Genomic DNA, 20,707 nt, shown 5'->3' with positions numbered 1-20,707 from the left:
GGGAGTTCATAGACTCATGTTAAGAAGACCTGGAGAGAAGAGATTCTATTAACTCTTCAATTCAAAGTTAGAAAGTGAATTTGTATGTGTTACCAAATCAAAATTTTGAATTTGCTATCAAGGAACATAAAACATTTTCCTTAGACATTGGTTACTTTGCTTCTTGAAAAAAATGTTTCTAAAAATGTCCCATGGAAATGCTTGAATGTTTTGATAACCTATTTTACCTCTGTTTACTAATTACTCTGGCTAATAGAGTAAGTTCAAAGGTTCCTTTGGAAGCAATGACATCAGAGAAACTGTTATGATCATCGCTGGGGCCCTCGTCAGGAAGCTGTGTCAGAATGAAGGCTGCAAACTCAAAGTAAGTGCAAATCCAGTCTCATGTGTTGTGCAGTTCCATATCTTTCTATGTCGTACTCACTGGGCTGCCTATCACCGGCACTCCTAATCTCCCTTACCCTACTCCACTTTCTCTATTTCGTAGCAGTTATTGTCATCTAGCATACTTTACAGTTCATTTATTCATGACATTTATTGCTTATTTCTGTCTCTCACTGAAATGTAAGCTCCATGCAAAAATGGATCTTTGTCTTATTAATACCACTTGCTTAAAATAATAGCTGATGCATAGATAATGTTCAACAAATACTTCCTAAAGAGTGAATAGTCTATTACTCCCTCACCAATATATGTTTATTGAGTGCCCACTACATATGTGGCTTTCAGTGGCATGGATGGTATAGTCCTTTTCCTCAGAAACATATTAGACTCCAGGGCTATCTCCTAGAGGAGAAGTTTTCTTTTCTTTTCTTTTTTTTAAAAGATTTTATTTATTTATTTGACAGAGAGAAAGAGAGAGAGAGATCACAAGTAGGCAAAGAGGCAGGTAGAGAGAGAGTGGGGAGCAGGCTCCCTGCCGAGTAGAGAGCCTGATGCGGGGCTCCATCCCAGGACCCTGAGATCATGACCTGAGCCGAAGGCAGAGGCTTAACCCACTGAGCCACCCAGGCGCCTGACGAGAACTTTTCTTTTTAAAGGTTTATTTATTTATTTTAGAGAGGGAAGGAGAGTACGAGCAGAAATGGCAAAGGGAGAGGGGGAGAGAATCCCAAGCAGACTCCATACTGAGCATGGAGCCCTATGCAGGGCTCGATCTCACAATCCTGAGATCATGACCTGAGCAGAAACAAAGAGTCAGATCCTTAACTGACTGACTGTGGTGCCCTGAGGAGAGCTTTATAATAAGTGTGGTGTGCAGTTTTGAGTTTTGATGGAGGGAATTTAGTTACTTCTAATTATCCAGAATTTTACATTTTGTTTTTAATTTCATTTGCTCAAAGCTTCTCCATTTGTCTGAGTGGACTATTAATTTTAACATCTTTCTCATAGAAAACCAAAACCTTACTTTGTAAGCATAACTAGATATAGAAAATCCAAATGGATTAATATCCAAAGCAGCCTATCTTTCTATAATGCAAATAGATTAAAGATGCTGAATATATAAAAAATCTTTTTTTGGTCCACATTTATTATACAGTCAGCTTCTAGTCAGCATTTTTCTTCTCTCTCAAAAAAGACACCACTATATTATTTTCCTTGCTGAGTGCTTGCTCTTAAAAATAATAGGGAGAACATTCTTGAAATAGTGCCAAAAGAGGCAACCTAAACTAGAATATAAATTAAGTACGAGAAAGATTACTAAAAAAAGAAATGGCATTGAAAATCTTTGAACATCAACCTGTTGAGTTCTGGCAGAGACCAAATTTGTATTACTTCTATGACATCAAAGAACTATGACCTCTTAGATATTTTTTCAGTTTCTATAATTATTTGAATAGCTGATTTACTTCAGTAATCATATATCAAATATCTTGACTAAAGACAGAATTCATATATGAAACATCCATTCAGCAGAATTTAATAAGCATCTACTCTGTGTTTATTACTATTAGTCACTTAATATAAAGATACATAGAATATTCTACCATCCTCAGAGAACTCCCAGTCCTTTTATCAAATAGAAACAAAAAAATAATATTGAAATATAAACAATGTACTCTGAGAATACAGAATATATAGCAAACTCTTCTTTTTGGGGGTGCTGGGGAGGGTTTCGCCAAAATAGTAGTATTTGAGCTTTGTCTAGAAGAGCTTTTTAGGTAAAGTCATGATAGTATGGAACGAAGAACATTCTAGGAGAAATATAACAATGCATGAAAAGGCCCGAAGTCAAAATGAGTCGGGTATGCCTGAGAACAGTGAGAAATTCTGTGGAGCTGGAGCACAAAGTATTCATATTAGTGGGGCAGATAGGTGAGAGCAGAGCTACAGGCAAGAAGGGAAGAGAGAAAATAAGTTGGATCTTTATTAATGAGAGGCTAACGAGTCCGGCCATCACTCCGCAGAGAGAGGGGAGAATGGTGTGTTTTTAGACAGGTGAATGAGATGCTCAGATTTTTTTTTTCTTATTTAGAAAGATTCAGAGTGCAGGGACCAGCTGTTGACTGGATTAGAGCCATCGAGATCTGATTAGAAATATTTGCAACAACAAGATAAGAAGTAGTAAAGTTCACACAGTGGCAGTAAGGTGAGAGAAGGAGAGATTCAAGAGTCAGTTGGGAGGTAGATTTAATAGTACTCAGTGACTGATGGGATGTGGGGAGTGTGAGAGAGGTAAGATGCTGGGTGACTAGTAAGGTTCCAGGGTAGGGTACTAGGTGTGGTACTAGTACGGTTTATAGAACATAGTTTGGGACTGGGAGGTGGGTAGAGCTATGAATTTGTTTTCACCATGTTAATTTTGAAATCTTCTGGGTCACCAAGTTGAATTGTCCAAAAGACAGATGGCCATAGCCACCTGTAGCCCAGAAGAGGAGTTAGGGCCAGGAACAGAGTGGCTGCAACCTTGGGAGAGAGTAGAATGTAGAATAAGAAGGAAACTGAACAAAGGATTAAATGTAAAGTTTGGCTGAAAACAGGATAGCCAAGTTCTCATCACATCTTTAAAGTTATCTTGTAGGGAGCTTAAGACTATCCCCTTTCACTGTCATTCAATTTTGTTAATATCTTGGGGCAACTTTTTAAAAAATGCATCTTTGAAGATAATTAACCACCAGATGGAATTGTTGTAAATGTTCACTTTTGTGTTTCAATGTTCTGCTGTGGAATATTCATCTACCTATAGCTTAGTTTGAAGACATATGAATAGAAAGAAAATTATGTATTCTCAGCAAAAATTTAAGGTATTTACTGGGCATACAATGCTCTGACTGCCCAAAAGGTACCTGCCATCCTATCGAGTGCTAAAGTTTTTGAGCATTTACTAGCATGAAATTTCTTGCCTACCTCATGGCAGTCGGAGTGACAGCTAGACAAGTTTACTCACTGAGTACAAAGTCCCCTATTTCTTTTTCTTATTAGTTTTTGTTATGTCTTGACCTCCTTGCATCGTAATTTCATTTTTCCTTAAATGTGTATTTGAAAAGATTCAAACCTACAGAAAAGGATAGAATAAGAAGAATAGCATAATTCCATGAACATCTGTGTTTCCTTCACCTAGATTTGCCAGTTTTTAACATCTTGCATATTTCCATTATCTCATTGTTTTATCTCAATTTATTTCTATTTTGATTCAACTATGTGAGAGTGCGTTGCAGACATCTGGCATTTGACCCCTACATGCTTTTAGTTCTTACTACGTGAATACTGTTGCATGTAGGCCCTTACGATGGACAAAGTACATATATATACTTATTAGTTGGTGAGTTCATACTGCTATCTTTAATTCCAGTCCAATGCAACAAGCTTCTTTCTCTCCTTCCATTCCATACGCTTATCTTCCTTCTCCTACAGAGAGAACTTTGGTGTTCAAGAACATCAATATATTAAGATTCATTTGCTCAAACCTAAAACACACACAAAATAGTTTTGGAATTGCTACACCAGTATTGCTACAAAAGTCAAACTAAATAAAGTTTAAGACTTCATCACAGCTCTTTTGTTTTTAGGATGTAGCTCACTAAATGTGTACCGTCAGAGTTCTAAATTCTAAGTCTCTTGCATCAAGTCTTTGTTATTCTCTTCTGTTTAATTAATTAATTATATTTGATATATACTTCTGTTTGTTTGTTTCTGTTTGAATTCAATTTTGGCAATCTTCCATCCCTGTTGACTTAATTTTATTTCTTGTATATGTGAAATATTAACATGGTTCAAAAGTCAAAACTGTGTTTTAAAAACATTCTCAAAGGGGTCCCGTTCCCTTTCCTAGCCCTTTCACCCTTTCTCGCCTGCCTCCTCCATGTACCTGTTGTCATTAGTTTTTGGTTTCTCCTTCTTGTGTTTCTTTTTGCAACAGTAAGCAGATGTACACACACATTTTCCTTTTTTTTCTTTCACAAAATACAGCATTCTATATATACTCTTTTGTAACTTATTCTTTCCACTTAGCAGTATACCCTGGAAATTATGCCATACTTGTCCTCAGAGATCTTTCTCATTCTTTTTCATAACTGCCTAGTATTCCACTATGTCTATGGACCAGTGTATTCAGAATCTCCTGCATATGGTCCTGAGATGGTTTCTACTATTTTGTGATTAAAAATCATTCTGAGATGAATGATCTTGCATGAAAATGCATGTAGGCATTTTTTCTTATTGTTGGAGATTTTTTTCTTATTGTTGGCTAGGGTTGCTGGAACAAAATGCAGATATGTTAGCTTTTGCCAATTATCTTCCTTAGGAATTGTACCATTTTATGCTTTTACCATTAATGCAAGAGAATGCCTATTTCCCCATAGCCTCAATAGGAAAGTATGTTATCAAACCTTTGAATTTTTAATCAATCTGATAGTTGAGAAATAACAATTCTCTGATTACACATGAAATTTAGTATCTTTCCTTCTATTTGGGAACCTTTTATATCTTTCCCCACCCCTATCTCCCACTCTTTTTCTCTCTCCCCTATTTTATGTGTGTGTGTCTGTGTACCTGCTGCCTAATTTCAGAATTTGCAAACCCTATGGATGGATTAGACCCTAAGAATCTTTAAAGATGAAACTGAATCCCCTAAAACATATGTAATGGCAAAGACCAGAATCTAGGTGTCTCCATTTGTAATTTGCTTTTCCATTAAATTATTAACTTATTCTCAATTCTTTTTATTCCCCTGGGCCAGAAAAGTACCTTAGCTTTTCAAAAAACATGTTTGCTACATAGAAGGCATTCGAGAAATATTTTTTGAACTGTATGGTAGCATTAATCAAATTTGGATTCAAGTGGAAATGAGCACTTTTTAAACATTTAGAATGAGACCTTACGGTCAAGTTCAGTACTTTCACCAAATTGTCACTTAAGAAAATGTACGTGGCATCACTTAGGTGACATCTAATTGCTGCTTTAGAAATTCAATGAACAGGCAATTTTATGACTAACCAATCACAAAGGAATCTTAAAAATGACTTATACATTCAGAATGTGTTCACAAGTAGATATATCAATTATTGTACCCATTCGTTCATAAGAATATTTCAGCGTATGCATTTTTTAAAAAAACACAACACCTTCATCAAGTATACTTGTCCATTTTCATTGTGTGTCTTGGTCAGCCAACCAGTGCAAAACTTTCTAACACTTTGGGTTGTTTTCTTGGACCCAAGAGTGAAGCCAGTCTTGTCCAAGCCTTATTTAATATATGATTATACGTATGTCTGAGGTGGTATGTGATTTTTTTAGGCAGTGGTAGAAGCCAAGAAGTTAATCCTGGGAGGACTTGAAAGAGCAGAGAAAAAAGAGGACACAATGATGTACCTCCTGTCTCTGAAGAATGCACTGCTCCCGGAAGGCATCCCACTCCTTCTGAAATACGCAGAGTCAGGGGAAGGGCCCATCAGCCACCTTGCCACCACCACGCTCCAGAGATACGATGTCCGTTTCATAACTGATGAGGTAAATTCCCTGAGAGTATTCGCAACATTCACAGAAGGAAAAGAAGCCTGTCTAAACTTGAGTCAAATGCAAAGTTCTCTGAAGTCAGTCTCTTTTCCCCCGCAAACTAACGATCTCTCTTTCCTGTTTAGAAATAACTCATAAATTGAATTTAAGGCTATTCTGATGCAGCCTTACATTTTGAATAGATAATGTCCTGTATCCTAAAGCATAAATATTGAAGCACATCCTCTTATTTTAAGAAACAAATTCTTTCCAGAAATACCTTTACTTCCGTAAGTTTTAAGATGCTGTTAAATGTTTCAACACTGAAATATCCTGGCTTAAGAATTCCTGTGTTGGTTCCTATTGCTGCATTTTCAGGAAGCTGTCTAAATTAAACTTGGGTTAGAACAGAAAAGTTTTTAAATCTCAAGATGGGCTGCCTGCTGAGAATGATATTTCCAGTTTGCTGCTGAGCACCTTCCTACCACTTTTGGGTCAAAGTTGGTAGGCTGCAAAGCATGACAGCCAGCATCATGGGCTTTTGAGACAGACAGACCTATACATTCTGGCTATTTTTTCCCAGTTGTTTGTGCTCAGGTGAGTTGTTTAACTCCTCTATGCTTGAGAACAAGGCCAGTATTTCAGGGAGATTGAAAAAAGCAGAGAGAGGTCGAATTGAAATAACTATTTATAAATGCCTAGTATAAAACCTCCCCTGGTCATATCCCATATTTTTAGGCAATGCTGATAATGAACAAAATCATTTGTTGCCCTTATTTATTGCCACAGAATGCCATCATTTTGGCAGATTTTTTTTGGTGTTAATGTTTTGTTAAGAAAAGGGTTCCCTAATGTAACTTGTGGACTTTGGGTGACAATGATGTGTCAGTATAAGTCTGTGAACTGTAAGAAATGTACGACCGTGGAGCAGGATGCTAATGGAAGGAGAGGTTGCTTGTGTACTGGGCAGGGGGAGACCGGAAGCAAGGGGTATAGAGGAACTTTCTGTACTTCCAGCTTGGTTTTGTTGTGAACCTAAATGTGACCTAAAAAATGAAGTTTATTAATTATTTAAAAAAGGATAAGGAAAGATCCTGAGGGACTTCATTGTAAGGAAATATCAGTTAGTAGAGCCATTGCTCCCCACTACCATCTTTAAAAATCGATATTAAGTAATGGCATGATATGCTGCAATAACAAATGGGCTTCAAAAATCTCAGCTTACAAAAAGGTTCTCATTCATGCCATGCCTAACGAAGGTAAGGGGAAATGTGGCCCGGAGCTTACTACAATAGTAGTAAAAAGAGACAGAGAAGACACAGAAGCTCTTAATTATCTCAGTCCAGAAGTCACCCACAGCAATTCTGTTCATGGTCCATTGGCTAGAACTATGGTCCCAACCTAATCACAAAGAACCCTGGGAAATAAAAGAGCACATGACTATTTTTAAGAGCACTAACTCTTCCTATCACAATATCAACTTCAAAAATCTAGATATGCACTGAATTTGAACATCTTTGAACAGGTGAAGAAGACTTTGAACAGGATATACCACCAGAATCGTAAAGTTCATGAAAAGACTGTACGCACTACTGCAGCCACTATCATTTTAAACAACAACCCATCCTACATGGAAGTAAAAAACATTCTGCTCTCTATTGGGGAGCTTCCCAAAGAAATGAATAAATACATGCTCGCTGTTGTTCAAGACATCCTACGTTTTGAAATGCCTGCAAGGTATGATGGAGTGCGTCTGTCTCCCTGTTTATTTAAGCCAACTTATTTTATTTGTTCAAGCCTATTTGTACATTGGTGTAGTACACATGTGGCTAATAATAATGGTGTGGTCATTATGCTAGGTTATGTTATATAAAACCAGAATTTGCCAAATTTCCTCTGAGAACTATTTAGCAGGCCAGATAAAACAACTTTACTTTGGCACTATGATTTGAAACCTCTATGATTCTATTTAGGTCTCCTGTTCAATCTGGTAAATATATATTGCCAAACATTTGTAATGTTTTAAAACCCAACTACATTTTTGATAGGCCTATTTTTATTAATAGTGCAACAAAGTGATATATGTTCTCACCAAGTGGTTTCTCATGTTAACTTTCCAAATGTTGGTGATCTAACATTGAAGCTTCATCCATCACAGATCAATGAATCTACTACTTAAGTTAAAAGCCTCAGGCATGGCTCATGTTTTGGGACTATGCAAGGTATGGGGAGGAGAATCAGCAGACTTCATCACTCTCAGTAACTTTTACTGGATTCATCTTCGTTCTCATTCTCAGGTCTCTTCTTCTGAATTCACTGATGTCTCCCTTCAAAGTGGGGCTTCCCCAGAGCTCTCTGCAATTCCTCACTGAAATGAGAGGGCTGGAAAAGAAATTTCCATTTTCCCTGAGTTACTTGCACAGCAGGATCCCCAGGAAAGATAAAACTTAAGCAATTTCAGTTGAAAAGGAAAACAGATTATGGGGGAGTTTGAAAAATAGATAAAGACAAAGGAAAAAAAATTTAAAGGCAGTGAAAGAAAGGGGTACAGAAGGAGTGAGTAGAAGGGAGAAAAGAGCAGGACAGATAAGGAAGAAGGAGCAGGTGAGTGAGGGAGGAAGAAGCAAAGTCTGTCTGTAGCCAGGTATTACAAGTGGAATGGATATGACTTCTGTTTCTTTGTTTGCTTTTATGAGACTCTGTGGAGGAGATCCTGGGTGGGTTTTCTGCCCTTGTCTTGTGAACCTAATGATGCAGGGGACAGTAAAAGAGGCGGCACTGGGGTAGAGAGCAGCCAGGGAAAGGTGAGGAAGCTGTCGCAACACTGCCGGGCAGATTCTCGGGACCAGAATGGTTAGAGTTGGAAAGAACATCATAGGGCCACTTCGCTTGGTATCTCTCTCTGGTGTGGGATCTAGTCTCCTGGCAGGTGGTGTCCAGTCTTTGCTTGCACCAGTCCAGTGGCAGGGGGCCCACCTCCTCTGAGGGGACTTGTGTCATTATTCAAAGACTATCACCAGTACTTCTTTGTGTAACTGAAAGCTTCCTATTGGCCCTATTTGCCCCAATCCCTGGAGCAGAGCAGAGAAGAGCAGGTCGAATCATTCATCCACGTGCAGGCCCTTTGAATATTTGAAGACAGCCATCATGACCTCCTCATCCCTTCTTGTACAGGCTAATAATATCTTATAACCTAGTGATAGTGTAGGGGGGAACCTATAGGGTTACTGTTCCCTCCCCTCAATAATTTTCTACCTCAGATTGAGATCCAGATTTCTTTAGCTGATTCTTTTGATTCTTTTGATATTTTTTGTATTATTACCATAATTTTATTATTACTGATATGATTAGTATACTAATCAGTATACTGATATGATTAGTAGTCAGGATTGGAAGAGCTCAACACTCCTTAGACAGCAGACAAGATAGAGGCATAGGGGTAAGATTTCAGACTTACTTTAGAGGAGATAATCATTTATTTATGGGTTTTACTGAGATGTCTCTTTAATTGAAAACTCCGTAAGTAGAAAAAATTCCTGGAAATGAACTGTGGCATGTCATCAGCCACTGATAATGTGAAAGAGCATAGGAAAATGTTTAAAGAAATATATTGGGAACACTGTCCCCCACCCCACCCCCAGTTTGGTACAGCTTTCCTTGAAAGTATATAGTACTTAACAATAGAACCATGATGATTCATACAACATGTGTTTTCCACTCCTGAGGTGTGTCCACCAGTTGGCTGAAGCCATTCATAGCTGGGCATCCTCGCCTTGCTGTCATTTTGATACCAACCCAAATTTCACATATCTGAGGAATGAAGGGGAAAGCCCTAATCCTAACGCTGGCACTCCGGCGGGCACCTCCCCAGTCTTGGAGTGGCGTGAGGAAAATTAGGCCCCATCTTCTTTCCACTGAGGATTTGTTTTTGTTTTTGTTTTTGTTTTTTTTCCAAATCTGACTTGGGAAGCAGCCATTACAAAGAATGTGCAGCTTTTTCCTTTTCTGTGTTGCAGCAAAATGGTCCGTCGAGTTCTGAAGGAAATGGTTGCTCATAATTATGACCGTTTCTCCAAGAGTGGGTCCTCTTCTGCCTACACTGGCTACATAGAACGTATGTCACCCAAAAAGTGGTTCTCCCTCTCTTCCCTTCCCCAAGTTGGTATTGCTGGAAGTGTTGCTAAATTACAGGGGTTTGGGTTTTTATTGTTTGTTTGTTTTTTGTTGTTGTGATTAGGTGCTCCCCACTCGGCGTCTACTTACAGCCTGGACATTCTTTATTCTGGTTCTGGCATCCTAAGGAGAAGTAACCTCAACATCTTTCAGTACATTGGGAAAGATAGTCTTCACAGTAGCCAGGTAACTCATTTTCCATTAGTTTTGCTTCATAAAGTATGTAAAAACTTAGTCCAAAGTAAAATAACATATATACCAAAGATAACACCATAGAATCCATAAGTTAACGGCTTCGGCTTTAAGTTGCTCACAATTCCATCATCTGCAGGAGGCTGTATGGTTTATAATTCCAAGTATGAACTTGAAACCTAAGTAATTTGATTTACTGGACTTGCCAAACATCTGTTTGTCATTTCAAAGCAAACCTATTCACAACATTGAAATTGTGCTAATATTTTTCAGTTATTTTTTTAAAATATTGTATCTTTATTCATAGATACAGTCCTTAATGTTCCACGTATCTAACTCTGGAATATGTTTTCCTTCTCTGGGTGTTTCTATGAAGAAATTGACTCCCTATAATAAAAATTTTGACTCTCTAAAGAGTCCATGATATTCTTCAGTACTACCAGAAGAAAAAAGAATAAAGTGTAGGCATTTGACAACTGGCTGAATTCCATCTCTTTAGTTTTATCCAAAATTTGGTTACAATCTATAAAGGCTTGCTAATCATAAAATATACTTTCTTTTTAGTTTTTATGTATATCAAATTATAACCTTCTCAATAAGCTCATTTAAGCATTAAAATGATCCAGTGCCACACAAACTTGAGTTCTCATCCAAATTATATTACTATAGCCTTTGATGAAACTCTAGTTAGAATACTATGCCCTTCCATCCTGAGGAATCACCATCTGTTTGCTGATATGCACTCAGAAATGCCAAACACCCAGTGGGTACGGGGGACAGAGAATATATATGATTCCTATGTATGGGAGAGATCTTGATGCGAGCCTCCATCATCTTTTCTTTCAGCTTAAGAGAGAAGTTGGACAGGAAGGGTGTGAGTCATGGCTTAGAGTGCTCTACACCCTTTCATAGCAGCAGCCTTATAGCCACTGTCCCAACATTTCTCCATCTCCTTTTAGGAGCTCTGTAAGACAGCTGACCCATTATGTATGACAGTCCTGGAGGGAGAGGGACTAGGAGTCTCAAGGATGATATCATAAAATGGAAAGCTCATGGCCTCTATAGTCAGACAGAAGGGGTTTGAGTTCTACCTCTGCCATTTGACTTTTTTGTCTTTTGACATCTACAAATGGGATAAAAGGTTGTAAGCATTAAATGAAGAAAACCTTGTGTTCAGGCATGGAGTTTGTTGTTGTTATTGTTGTTGTTTGCCTAGCTGCTGCAGATGTCTGAATTTCTGAGCCTTAGGAAAGTTCTAGCCACAGCTCAGAAGCCTCACCATCACTTACGGGGCAGGCAAGGAGCTGATGTCAGGACTGTTCTCTCCCTTTTTTCCCCAGGTGGTCATTGAAGCCCAGGGGCTGGAGGCCTTGATTGCAGCTACTCCCGACGAGGGGGAGGAGAACCTTGACTCCTACGCTGGCATGTCAGCCATCCTCTTTGATGTTCAGCTCAGACCTGTCACTTTCTTCAATGGATATAGTGATTTGATGTCCAAAATGCTGTCAGCATCTGGTGACCCTGTCAGTGTGGTGAAGGGACTCATTCTGCTGATAGATCATTCCCAGGTAATCTGTTCATTCTGCAAGTATTTATTGAATCCCTAACCTTTTGTAGGCACATTTGAAATGTGCTCTGTGCTCAGAGGATACAGGACAAGGTTTAGCCTATCTAGGAGTTCACGTTCTAAGCACTCACCCTACTGGTATCGCTGCCCTTCCTCCTTTTCCCCTTTGTTATAGGGAAGCAGGGTTTTCTTTTACCTTTGTTAGTTGATGAAGACACCTCCTCACTGTTGGGGCAAAAGAGAAAATAATCAATATAACATGAGTACAGTAATGTCATATATAATTCAATAAAACTAGAAGAAAAAAAAAAGAGAAAATACTGATGCTAACAGAAACAAGAAATTATGGAGAAAATAACCTAAGCCCTCTTGTTGTTGGTCAAAACTGTGTCTTATGGATATCCCTAGCTGCAAGGAAAACTGGTAAGTGTAGTTTTGCAAAGGGTGCATTGTCACTCTGAACTAGTCTGTGTTGTAGTAAATATGAATGAAGATAAGGACAATCAGCAGTACCTGTCATATTCCTTAATCCTCAAGGTCACATATAAAGAAACAGTCCTCAGATCATATCAGAATTTTGCATTGCATGTATCTATTGCAGTATTAACTCTGAGGAGATAAATTTTTTGAGAGAGAGAGAGAGAGAGAGAGCGCGAGCCTGTGTGTGCATGTGGCATAGGGGTGGGCCACAGGGAGAGGGAAGGAATCCTAAGCAGGCTCCACGCACATCATGGAGCTCAATGTGGGGCTTGATCTCACGACCCTGAGGTCATGACCTGAGCTGAAATCAAGAGTTGGGTGCTTAACCGACAGAGCCACCCAGGCACTCTGAAAGGGAGATGGATTCTTAATGAAAAATATCTCTGAAGAAGGCATAAGAGTGCTGAGGAAGTGATCTTCATTTTAAGACAGAGGAATCATGACAGTACAGCCCCATCTGTGTGTGCCCAGCTACCCATCAACAATCTCTGATGGTCAGAATTGGACTGTAAAACTTGATGAAAACACAATAATCTAGAAGTCAGACTCAGCAGACTTCTTATGTAAAGGGTAGAAAGCAAATATTTTAGACTTTGTGGGCCATATGGTCTCTATTGCAATTACTCAGCTCTGCCACCCTAGAGTGAAAACAGCCCTCAGCAATATATTAACAAACGAGTGTGGCAGTGCTCCAACAATATTGTATTTACAAAAACAGCAAGTGGGCCAGATTAGCCTGCAGGACGTAGTTTGCCAACTCCTGATCTAGAGGATCTTGTAAAGTTCTTCTGTTCATTAAGAGAGGGCACCTAAGGTGCATTCTAAGCCAAAGATCATCCCGTGGCTATTAAAACATAACTCGATGTCTGTGTATTTCCTGTTGGAGTACTTGGCAGATCAGGGGTTACTATACAAATAAGGTGTTTGAGGCTCCCAGGTTCTGCCGAGCTATCCAGTAATGCCATCCCAGCTCAGAGGCACATACCACTCTAGGTCAAATGCTGACATTGAAGGAAATTTTGGCAATGGATAGCCTGTCAAAGCCTCCAGGGCAGATGGAATTACTCTGTGCTTACTCTCACTCTCTCTTTTCGGCTAATTGGATTACTCTTCAGAGAAGGATGTCTGATAAAGTCAGCTTAATAGGGAGATCCTCTTTAGCCAGCAAAGAACATATTTTCCTGAATGGAAGCAATGGGATAAGTTTTCAAAATATCAGTGTTTGAACTCTAAGAGACACCTCTGAGACCAGAGGTCCAAGATCAAGGGGTCACACTAGCTACAAATGTAATGTATCTTGTTCTTGTAGTTCATAGGCAATAATTTCAATAAATATGCATTCTGGGTCAAATGAGGACATAAGCCCATGATCTTTATTACAATATTTCTCAGAACATGATTTCTTGCACACTAGGAGACAAGAGAGTTATGATTGTGTGATAGCCATGTGTGGTAATAGAAAAGTATCCTCCCTAGAGACAGTCTGGGTATTCATTCTGTCTCCATGTGTGGCTACCAGGCCTGATTTCCTTTTCAATCTTCAGATGTAAGTAGACCATGGAAGATTAGTGTGGGAATTAAATGACATACCAAATGTAGAGCTTTGGGGACACAGTAGGTACTCAGAACTGTTAGTTTCACTTACTTTGTACCCTTAAAAATGAGAACCACTGCACTATTTGATTAAGACTCTTTCACAAAGAAAGAGTGGTGTGTCCCTCTACAGGGATCAATGTTTAGACCTTCAATGGGAGCTCAGAAACATTCCTCTGTGACTACATCTAAGAGTTCTGTCATGGTCCCTTTGCATGAGAGAAATGGAATCTTCCCAGAAAGTCAAGGCACTCCTTAAAACCCAGACTGCAATGGAAATGCTCTCTCTTCACAAAAGGCACATTGTCTCAAAGCTGTGAAATAGTCTTTTCCATGGTATTTGGTGTGTTTTGACATCTACCTAATACATGGCCAGTGGGAAAGCCAAAGTCCACATCAAAGACCTTTTTTTTAATTGAATGGACTAACAAGATGATAGTTTTCAAATAGGGAAGAAAGGAGAAGATCCAAAGAAAGAAATACTTCTTCTTTTATTCTTTTTAGAGAGGAAGAGAGAGAGAAAGAGAGAGTGTGTGTGCATGTATGAGTGAGCACAGGTGAGAGTAGAGGGACAGAGGGAGAGGGAGAGAGGGAATCTTAAGCATGCTATATGCTGACCATGGAGCTCAATCTCATGATCCTGAGATCATGATCGGAGCTGAAATCAAGAGTCGGAGGCTTACGGGTGCCTGAGTGACTCCGTCAGTTGGGCATCTGCCTTCAGCTCAGGTCATGGTCCCAAGGTTCTGGGATTGAGCCCCACACGGGGCTCCTGCTTGGCGGGGAGTCTGCTTCTCCCTCTTGTTCTACCTGCCACTCCCCTGCTTATACTCTGTCTCTCTGTGTCAAATAAATAAATTTTTAAAAATATTTAAAAAAAAAAGAAGAGTTGGACACTTAATTGACTGAGCTACTTAGGCACCCCAGAAAGAAATACTTTTAAGACAGGGCACACAGTAGGGTTCATTTGGGAACAATCATGGTTATAATTCAAATGCAGAACTCTGAAATCTTAGTTCTGTAGTTCATAGGCATTGGTTAAAATTTGAGCATAATTATTCTAGCTTTCTCAGGATAATTTGTGTTCCTTCAATATTAGTTATGATGCATGAGACAACCTGGCATCCTACTACAACCATATTTAGTTCTAGACTAAATGTAGCTGTAAATATTTTTAAGATTCTCTCCTAATGTGTCCTGAGTTCTATATTAAGAAGCTCACACTTTCATCCAAGTGTCTTTTAGACTGAAAGTAGCTTCATGCCACAAGGAGACTTTTTGGTATACCTGGTTGTAAACCAATGCCTTTGATTGAGATTTCTTGCCACTTTTTTCAGAAAGCTGAGAGAATTCAGAAAGATCAATATGATCCTTTCTAGAAAGCAAAATTGTGGCATTTATAGTTAGGGAAATCATGTCTTGTTTGGTCTGAGTAGGGCAGTTACATAAGGAAGTTAGTCGTGCTGCCAGCTACCATGAACCTAAGATCTGTGGAGGGATATCAAAATTAAAGATACTGAGCCTTTTTTTCTCCAGAGCCATTATCTTTTCCAACACTTTCCGCAGGCAATGTGATGGCAATCCAGCTGAAGAAATTTTTAGCCAACATCACCCCAGCTAATGTCCTCAGAAAATGCAAGACTTAAAGGCTAAATACTGACGAACACATTGACTAAATACTTTAGTGAATCCACAGTCTGCTTCTAGGGATCAAGATTAGGATAATGTGTTTCCAAGCCTCAAGAAAGACTCCAACCTTAGCACAACTCAAATGTTATTATCTATAGCAGGAGATTGAACATGCCTTTGGGAAGGGGTTGACTAAATTTGCGTATTGTTATTATTACTATTATTAAATATTTTTGCTTCTAGGAGCTTCAGTTGCAATCTGGACTAAAGGCCAATATGGATGTCCAGGGTGGTCTAGCTATTGACATTTCAGGTGCAATGGAGTTTAGCCTGTGGTATCGGGAGTCTAAAACCCGGGTGAAAAATCGGTAAGCATATGTATAATATTCTATTCAATGAACTGCAGAGATATGCTTCTGGAACTGTTTAGCTCTCTGACTTTTCAAAACCTATGTTTTCTATTTGTAATTATTAAATAATGGAGTGGGATGAAACCATGGGAAGTCATTCTTTCCATAGCTTCTCATGAGTAGGCCAGTTATCTGATAGATTCAGCAGCCAAGAATCATCATGCTTGGTATTTGGTGTGCTTGCTTCACGAATGAGAAGATCATCTGCTCTTGGTTATTCCACTTTGGTAACTGACAATGTTGTCAGGAAATGTGACTTCAAAGCAAACTTTTTAGTTTATCCCTCTTGTTGGGAGTTTTTAAAAAAAGATTTTATTTATTTGTCAGAGAGAGATAGAGAGAGCAGAAGCAGGAGGAGCTGCAGGCAGAGGGCGAAGCAGGCTGTCTGCTGAGAAAGGAAGCCAATGTGGGACTCAATCCCAGGACCTGGGGGTCATGACCTGAACCAAAGGCAGCCACTTACCCGACTGAGCCACCCAGGTGTCCATCTTGTTGGGATTTTAAATCTTTACTCCTTTGCTATCTTCAGTGGAGAAAAATAAAAAGATGTTGCAGAATCGAAGTCTTAAATATTAAGTCCTTAAGTTTTTTCATTAGTATTCTTTTTTTTAAAATAAAATATTCTCAACTCCTTTAGTTTTTCTAATGTACATGTTGAGTCAAATGGACATGTTTTATTTTGAGAATAAGACAATGTTTCTGAACCAGTGTGATAATCAGGAGAATTATTCTTCTGTTTGTTGTGGAATTGAAGAAAAGAAAATGGAAGTGCAATTGATTTTTCCCTTTTTGGATATTTAAAAATACGGTGGGACAGAAGTGAGATAGGAGTGGTAAAATTAAAGTTTTGATTTCTATGAAACTGTACTTAAGGAATTGAGAAATCAAAAGGCAGCACATTTTAATGTGAAAGGTGACCCACAGTGTTACTAAAAGGAACCAAAGAAGAGAAATGAAACAGGCCATCAGAGGGATAAGCAGTTTAATTTAGGGCTTCCCGGTGAATCCATCTTCTTTCTCCTTTTTTGAGTTATTTTCTAGATAGAAGTTCCCCCAAATTAAATGGAATTGAATTTTGCTGAAAGAAACCAACAAGATCCACACCCAAAATTATCTGGATTTTTAAAAAGGACACAGTATCCCTAAGAGTTTACCAGTATCCATGCTAGAGCCAAACCATCTTAATTTTTCATTTGTTCATTTAAAAAATACCTCTTAAGCCTTTGTTGAGTATAAGATATTAGAAGATATGGTAAGGGATTCAGGGACTTACATGAAACCACCTCTGACCTACTTTTACACCAACAACAGCAAGAAGGACTTTAATTTTCACAGCCAACTTTGATAGTATCCCTCTATCAGAAAAGCCTATGCATAGAGCTCTGATTTAATTGGGGGAGTAATTTCGCACAATTTCATTTAAAGTCTACAATTAAATTAGAGTGATCCTAGAGGTAAACCTTCTACTGGGATTGTTTATCCCTTCATTGTCATCCAAGCCACGTTCCCTTGTCAACCCAATCTGCCTGTCTAGTTCTCTAGGCGACTACTGGGGAACCCACCATATTTGTCCTTCCTGGAGCAATTCATTGTACATGCCTCACTGTAGGAATAGTTTTTGGTGACATAATATTTTTTTCAAATATCTTGACAACCATAGACTTATGTCTCTGAAGACCCTTTAGAGAAAGTAATGAAATGAAACCAAAATAGCTCCATAGAAGCCCACAGAGAGATAGTTACCAAGAAAATTGTTGAATGTCAGCTGTCTTTGTGAGTTTAGACTTTTTTTTAAGCTAGCTCAGGTAGTTCTGACTTGAAAGGATCAGGTTCCAGGCACGTTTTCCCTTTGGCCCTTGGTATCACACAGTAGTGCCTGCTAGACCCTTCATTCTGACATCTGGAATTGAAGGCCATGGGCGGGTACAGGGGAAGGGCAGACCTTCACGGCCTCATCCAGGGGACTAACCAGGCCCTGATTCCTAGCAGAACTCTGAGCACATTTAGGTCTTATAGTAGTCCTTTATATGTTTCCTTCCAGTTGCGAGTTCAGACCCTGTGAAATTAGAGCTATTGGTCCAGATTCCAGATCAGTTAAATGTGATAGTAACAGGGTTTTTTTGGCCTAAATCTTTAGGGTGGCTCTGGCAATAGTTGGCAGCATCACCGTCGACTCCTCTTTTGTGAAAGCTGGCCTGGAAATCAGTGCAGAAACAGAAGCAGGCCTCGAGTTTATCTCCACGGTGCAGTTTTCTCAGTACCCGTTCTTGGTTTGCATGCAGATGGACAAGGATGGAGCTCCATTCAGGTAAGAGGCGGTGCTCGTGGAATGTTCCTGGGAAGTCTCCAGTTCTCCAGGAACGTACACCCAATTTTGAGCATTTAGTTTCAGAAATTGAAAGAAAATGGTAAAAATACAGTGAAACATAAATTTCCTTTAAATAAATAAAAGAATAATTAATAAGGTTTAAAAATCAGTTTCTAGGATACCAAGAAAATATGAGGACTAATTCATTTGATTCTGGGGATAATATTGTATTCTTGTCCAGAAATTATTTTTTCAAGGTAACAAAGGGATTTGAATTACCCTAAGAGTTGCCACGTAGTTTCAGCAAAAATAGTGGACGTGTACTTACTATCAGCTAACTTCACAACTATCTCCTAGACCAAAAATTCAAAACAAAATACTTGGCAACCATTTACCCTGGTTTAAGAGCCCAAATTAATTCATAATTCTTAGGTAATCATACAATAGGAACTTGGTCTTGTTTAAGTTTTGGGTTAAGCTTGAGAGTTTGGGACTTGGAATTGAAAAAAAAAAATGCTTTCAGTAGAATTCTTAGAGTCTCAAATACCAAATACCTGATTGTTCATGAAGCTTCCTATCACCTCTTTTACCCTACAGCTTCTCATTTACACTGTGTCCTTTGAATCTTATAACGGTTGTTTATAACAATACTATCACATGGAAATAGAAGCTTTGGTTAGCATCAACTCTTCTGTAGTTCTAGAGGTCTCCCCGACACACATTATTAACCATGAAGGCAATTGGATATTTAAAATAGCAAGCATATCTTATATCATCTCCTTCAATAAGTAGACCAGAGTTGAGCACCTTCTTTATTGTGCTGATATTTCATGACTCATATGAGGAATGTATAAATGATATCAGTACAAATATGAATAGGTTATATTTTTACAGAATAAAAGCTGTTGTCTTATATTAGCTTATATTTAGAATAAATCTCCATCAATGAATTAAAAAAAAAAATCAGCCTTCCAGTGGTCGAAATACAGTGACCACCAAGCCAGGCTCATGACTAAATGGTTTCATTCCACATTCCACTTGGCCCAGAGCTCTAGAAATGTTTGCCTGTCCGCATTCTCAGCCTACATCCAGTTGGACTAGCTACTTACTCAAAAGGGGAGTACTCCCAAGGTGGGGATCCTGGAATGAGGGGTGGGAGACATAGCAAGGCCTGCAAAGCTTAACAGCATCTCCAAAAAGCTGAGAGGAATTTGGTCCTTCATTCTAGAAAAATATATGGCAGGACTCCCATATTCCAGGCATTCAAAGTATATCTGTTGGTGTAGAAAGAAATGGGAAGAAAACAATCACCCATTCATGGGAATGGAAGCTGGTAGTCTTTGGCACTCCCATCCTTTCTCAAATTGCTTTGAAACATAAGCTTCAAGTGCACATGCTCAGTAGCTTGGCTCAGAGGAGTGTGGGGTCCCTTTAATATGTGTGTAATTTTACTATTGTTGCTGTCGTTATGCAGGCAATTTGAGACCAAGTATGAAAGGCTATCCACAGGCAGAGGTTATGTCTCTCGGAGAAGAAAAGAAAGCATCATAGCAGGATCTGAATTCCCGCTCCACCAAGAGAACTCTGACATGTGCAAGGTGGTGTTTGCCCCTGAGCCTGAGAGTAGTTCTGGTGGTTGGTTTTGAGACTGATTGGTAAGGTTTCACTTGGATCTGTCTTCTGAGAAGGGATATGATGTGACATGCCTATATACTTGCTCTCTGAGAGCACAGTGTTTACATATTTACCTGTATTTAAGATTTTTGTAAAAACCTCTGAAAAACCTCAAATGATTAAATATGGGCCCAATTCCGTGTAGTACTGATAGTGTCATTTTGAGCAAACGTATGTGACGTTTCCAGCAGCATTCCTAGTGTTCTGGTACCTCTGTCCATCCCATTTGGTACAGTGGTAAGAGTGTTATTCCGAGGAGAAACAATTGTCTGTAAAACACAAAACAAAACACACATACCCTCGGAGAAACCAACTTTGTTTCAACGATTTTCGGTCAATGTTTGTGAAGCCCTCTATAGGACCTTACACATGCTTGTTTCTACCAAATATCTTGCCTAATCAGGGGAAAAAAACAAAAACAAAACAAACAAACAAAAAATGACCTTTTTTTTTTTTTTTGAGGGGAAGTTGGGGGAGGCGATAAGACTTTATAAAGACTTTTGTCACAGCTTCAAAGTTGGATATTTATCTCTTTGTCATTAGTTTTACTAAGCACTGAGGTAGAAGGCACACAGAATTCAAACACAGCATCATCTTTCCACTGACCACATGGTCACATTGCTAGAAGAACGCCATTTTGCCCTCTGCCTTATGCCCTGCAAGGATATTGGACTTAGCAGTACGAGTTAGAAATATGAACTTCAAAAACTCCATTTGATTGTACTTGTGCTGTGTCTCTTTGAGACT

At 38.9% G+C, this 20,707-nt stretch overlaps 1 protein-coding gene across 3 annotated transcripts in view; it reads left to right on the top strand.

Annotated features, from left to right (window-relative positions):
• LOC111155888 (microsomal triglyceride transfer protein) overlaps positions 1-20,365 on the top strand; it is a 56,325-nt gene extending 35,960 nt beyond the window's left edge. For 2 of the 3 annotated variants that reach the window (XM_022516346.1, XM_022516363.1), the window contains 9 exons: positions 257-364; positions 5,737-5,949; positions 7,460-7,671; positions 9,951-10,048; positions 10,172-10,293; positions 11,640-11,867; positions 15,812-15,936; positions 18,116-18,286; positions 19,761-20,145. In XM_022516346.1, coding sequence (XP_022372054.1) covers positions 257-364; positions 5,737-5,949; positions 7,460-7,671; positions 9,951-10,048; positions 10,172-10,293; positions 11,640-11,867; positions 15,812-15,936; positions 18,116-18,286; positions 19,761-19,932 — 1,449 coding nt within the window. In that variant the 3' untranslated portion in view covers positions 19,933-20,145. Of the gene's footprint in view, positions 1-256; positions 365-5,736; positions 5,950-7,459; positions 7,672-9,950; positions 10,049-10,171; positions 10,294-11,639; positions 11,868-15,811; positions 15,937-18,115; positions 18,287-19,760 lie in introns of all 3 variants that reach the window. The other variant, XM_022516355.1, reaches the window with a different exon arrangement.
• Positions 20,366-20,707: the final 342 nt, after the last annotated feature.

The sequence above is a fragment of the Enhydra lutris genome, unplaced genomic scaffold, assembly GCF_002288905.1.
Source record: "Enhydra lutris kenyoni isolate GAN:26980312 unplaced genomic scaffold, ASM228890v2 scaffoldscaffold3, whole genome shotgun sequence".
In the NCBI taxonomy this organism is placed as follows: Eukaryota; Metazoa; Chordata; class Mammalia; order Carnivora; family Mustelidae; genus Enhydra; species Enhydra lutris.
The sequence above is the reverse complement of the archived record's forward strand: the minus strand, read 5'-3'. Positions and strand labels throughout refer to the sequence as shown.